Source organism: Procambarus clarkii, chromosome 50 (genome assembly GCF_040958095.1).
Source record: "Procambarus clarkii isolate CNS0578487 chromosome 50, FALCON_Pclarkii_2.0, whole genome shotgun sequence".
Taxonomy (NCBI): domain Eukaryota; kingdom Metazoa; phylum Arthropoda; class Malacostraca; order Decapoda; family Cambaridae; genus Procambarus; species Procambarus clarkii.
In genome coordinates, this window is record NC_091199.1 from 28666266 (window position 1) to 28671030 (window position 4765).

Consider the following 4765-nt stretch of genomic DNA (forward strand, 5'->3'; position numbering starts at 1 on the left):
ACTGTGTTTGCGTCCTCTCCAGCATTTGACCGAGTTGGTGGTAGAGTCTGGTCATTTTCAGCCATTCTTCTCCTCCTCCTCTTGCTAAAAAAATTATCCCAGTCGACGGAGTAGTGGCTGTTTTCATAGTGGCGGTCTGTCGGTTTTATTTGCTTGGTACCTCTTATATGAAAAGCTGGACATTCAGCATTGAAGCACTCTTTCCTGTCCAAAGAGTTCTTGCAAGCTTCTGGATGAAAGAATTCGCAGCTTTTGGTACATTTACCTGTATTGAGGAGGTTTCTGCACGTTCTAGGGTGATCGTACATGCATGTTCCATTTGTTCTTCCCGATATCCCATGTTTACAGGTTGCCCATTTGTAATACCAACTGATTTTAGGGTCTTGTTATGTTTGTGTCCCTTTGCCAGGGACCGCACTCTGCTGCGGCGTCCCCGACACTGTGCTCTGCTCCGGTGCCATTGACACCGTGCTCTGCTCAGGCACCCCCGACTCCCTGCTCTGCTGAGGCGTCCCCGACTCCCCGCTCTGCTCAGGCGCCCCCGACTCCCCACTCTTCTCAGGCGTCTCCGACTCCCCGCTCTGCTCAGGCGTCTCCAACTCCCTGCTCTGCTCAGGCGTCTCCGACTCCCTGCTCTGCTCAGGCGTCCCCGACTCCCCGCTCTGCTCAGGCTCCCCCGACTTCCCACTCTGCTCAGGCGTCTCCGACTCCCCGCTCTGCTCAGGCGTCCCCGACTCCCCGCTCTGCTCAGGCGTCCCCGACTCCCCGCTCTGCTCAGGCGTCCCCGACACTGTGCTCTGCTCTGGGGCCTGCGACACCGCGCTCTGCTCCGGTGCCATTGACACCGTGCTCTGCTCAGGCACCCCCGACTCCCTGCTCTGCTGAGGCGTCCCCGACTCCCCGCTCTGCTCAGGCGCCCCCGACTCCCCACTCTTCTCAGGCGTCTCCGACTCCCCGCTCTGCTCAGGCGTCTCCAACTCCCTGCTCTGCTCAGGCGTCTCCGACTCCCTGCTCTGCTCAGGCGTCCCCGACTCCCCGCTCTGCTCAGGCTCTCCCGACTTCCCACTCTGCTCAGGCGTCTCCGACTCCCCGCTCTGCTCAGGCGTCCCCGACTCCCCGCTCTGCTCAGGCGTCCCCGACTCCCCGCTCTGCTCAGGCGTCCCCGACTCCCTGCTCTGCTCCGGCGCCGCTGCCACCGAGCTGTGTGCTGCATCTGGTTGTACCTTGGTGTCATGTACAGTTTGTTTGAAGACATTAGAAATTGCTATACAGGCATTTATTAGTGATTCTCTGTTTTCGGCGGGAGTTTTATCCGGGATTTCCATCATCTTCAAAAAAGTTACATCATCCTTTTTGCAGAGCTAGTACACAGAGTGGTCACTGGGACCATTTCTCATTGAATTATTGGTCATGTTGGCACATTTTTTGTGTATGGCTGCTGAACAGAGTTGGCAGTGAAAGCTCTGTTGGTAATCTACCTTCATGTTACATTCTATGCACGTTCTTATCAAATCCATTTTTGTTGAACACTTCTGTTTAGTGGTGGTGATCTTACAAGGTCTTACAAAGTGGGGTGTTGACCGTTGGGGGTTGACCGTGGGTGTTGACCGTGGGTGTTTACCAACTTGAGATAGGCCTGTAGGAGGCTGTATTGACTGGCAGTGCTGTTACCACGTGTCACACTCTTAATTTGTTTTGTTCACTTGTTAGATTACATTACTTGCATTTTCCCACTAGTTATCTTACAGTAGAGGCGTCTAGTTTCTGTGTCTGGGCACTAGTTACCTGAGTACGTTACACTATTTGAAAGAATACACACAGTGGGTACTGGGGTGGGCCTACATCCAAATGGCCCTTGTTTACATACACACGACGGACTCATTTTGTGTATAAATTGTTAACTTGATAGTAAGATATGTTATCTGATTTTTTTTTTATAATAGACACACGTTTTGCATAGAGAGCTTAGCACTATGTGCACTGATTTCTTGATGTTTCAATAACGAGGGATGCGATTTAATGACGACTTGGCAACTATCGCCTAAGGCCTCCTGGCACCACGAGGGCAGGCGGTGACTACACACGAATTTCACTTATTTTTCCTTGAACACAAACGGTCGGATGGTAATCACTATGATATATTGTTTAATATGTTGAGATACACTTTAAAAGTTATCTGACTGTGTTTAGTTCCTGTATCACTGAAATATCCCTAGATATATATTGTTTTCCGCGGAGCTCGCATAGCGTGGCCCTTTCCCTCTCACACCCAGAACGGAACGGGTTCATCAAAGCCACTACTAGCCGACAAGACCAAGGCAGCAATTAAATCCATAAACATCTTTGAGAAACAATGAAAAATCAGCACAAACAAACAAAAGTTCCAGATAATACACATTGCAAAATAAAACCCTGACCCCATTATCCTTGACAACTGCCCGATCCAATTTAATAATAATAATAATAATAATAATAATAATAATAATAATAATAATAATAATAATGATAATAATAATAATAATAATAATAATAATAATAATGATAATAATAATAATAATAATAATAATAATAATAATAATAATAATAATTTATTTAGGAAAAGTACATACATAGTTGCAGTTACAGTACAAACATTCTGTTAGATTTAAAGATAGAGGTAGTACATACAATACCTAAAGCCACTAGTACGCATAGCGTTTCGGGCAATATGCGGAGGTAGGCAGAATACTGGGACCCTTGATCAATAAAACAGGGATAAAAATTCACATAAAGGACCGATTAAACAAAGCCAAAGCAGCCTTTGGGAAACTGAGGAGATTCCGAAGCCTCAGCACGAACATTCAGATGCACCTATATAGTGCTCTAGTTCGGCCGCATCTTGAGTATCCCCCAGTACCACTGCACACCTTAAAGAAAATTAACTTCCAAAAACTAAAAGCAGTTCAAACTAAGGCACTAAGGAGAACAGCAAAACACCGTCCACCATATGACCAGACAATCCAGGAACTCCATGAACTCCTGAACGTACAACCACTAAATATCAGACTACATCACCAACCCATCAGGGTGTGGAACACCATCGAAATGTTAGAGGACTCAATGTTAGAAAGATTACTCCAAGATGAGACGCCGCTCCCACAGCTGGTGGCCCAAGAGCCTCAATTCACTAGATGAAAACCCCGCCCCACAGTACATAATTCCCAGGTGAAATACTGACCAGAAACCCCCCAATAATTGGAAACAATTTAGTATATATGTATGTGTATATGGATACATGTGTGTGTACATATGTGAATATATATGCATGTATAAATAAATCAATATTAATAAAAAACAGAAATAAAGAGCCTTAAACAGAACAACATGTTTGGAAGCATCAGGGTGTGTATATATAAGTGCTACACAGTATTCATCAATAGACATCCGTATATGTTGAAATACATGTGAAGAACCTCACACTCACAGCTCCCTGACAAGAGAGAAAGCTTAGCTTAGCTGCCAACACCCACACATCGTGTCAGCAAGGCGGACAGCCCGCCTGCTTTCATAACTCTCACTGTATTTCCCACTTCTAAACTTTGCTTCACCTATGCCTCTCCACCCTCTTTACTCTAAAAAAAAAAAAATCCCACCCTCACGCCACCATCCACCATCCCTTACTACCCTCCACCTTCACACCACCAACCAGCATCCCACTACCCTCCACCTTCACACCACCAACCAGCATCCCCTACTACCCTCCACCTTCACACCACCACCCTCCACCTTCACACCACCACCCTCCACCTACACATCACCACCCTCCACCTTCACACCACCACCCTCCACCTTCACACCACCACCCTCCACCTTCACACCACCACCCTCCACCTTCACACCACCACCCTCCAACTTCACACAACCACCCTCCAACTTCACACAACCACCCTCCACCTTCACACCACCACCCTCCACCTTCACACCACCAACCATCATCCCCCACTTCCCTCCACCATCCCCCACTACCCTTCACCTACACACCACCACCCACCACCTCCACCACTTTCACACCACCATCCCCCACTACCCTCTACCAACCACCACCCCCACTTCCCTCCATCTTCACACCACCAACAACCATCCCCCACTTCCCTCCATCCTCACACCACCAACCACTATCCCCCACTACCCCCTACCTTCACACCACCAACCATCATTCCCCACCATCCTCCACCTTCACACCACCAACCTCCATCCTCCACTACCTTCCATCTTCACACCACCAACCACCATCCCCCACTACCCTCCACCTTCACACCACCAACAACCACCCCCCACTGCCCTCCATCTTCACACCACCAACCACCATCCCCCACTACCCTCCACCTTCACACCACCAACAACCATCCCCCACTGCCCTCCATCTTCACACCACCAACCACCATCACCCACCACCTTCACTCCACCAACAATTATCCCCCACTACCCTCCATCTTCACACCACCAACAACCATCCCCCACTACCCTCCATCTTCATACCACCAACCCTCATTACCCTCCATCTTCACACCACCAACAACCATCCCCCACTACCCTCCATCCTCACACCACCAACCACCATCACCCCCCCCCCACCACTTTCACACCACCAACCACCATCCCCCACTACCCTCCATCTTCACACCACCAACCACTATCACCCACCACCCCCCACCTTCATTCCACCAACATCCAGTTTAGCTTCTAGTTTAGTCTTCTCTTTTTCTACTTAATTTTTTCTCTGCAG

The 4765-nt window shown here is 48.6% G+C and overlaps 1 protein-coding gene across 1 annotated transcript; it reads right to left on the minus strand.

Moving 5' to 3' along the window:
* Positions 1-386: 386 nt before the first annotated feature.
* On the minus strand, positions 387-1328 carry LOC138351723 (processed variable antigen-like). The gene has a single exon (XM_069303749.1). It carries the CDS (start codon positions 1326-1328, stop codon positions 387-389), a length of 942 nt encoding a protein of 313 aa, XP_069159850.1.
* Positions 1329-4765: the final 3437 nt, after the last annotated feature.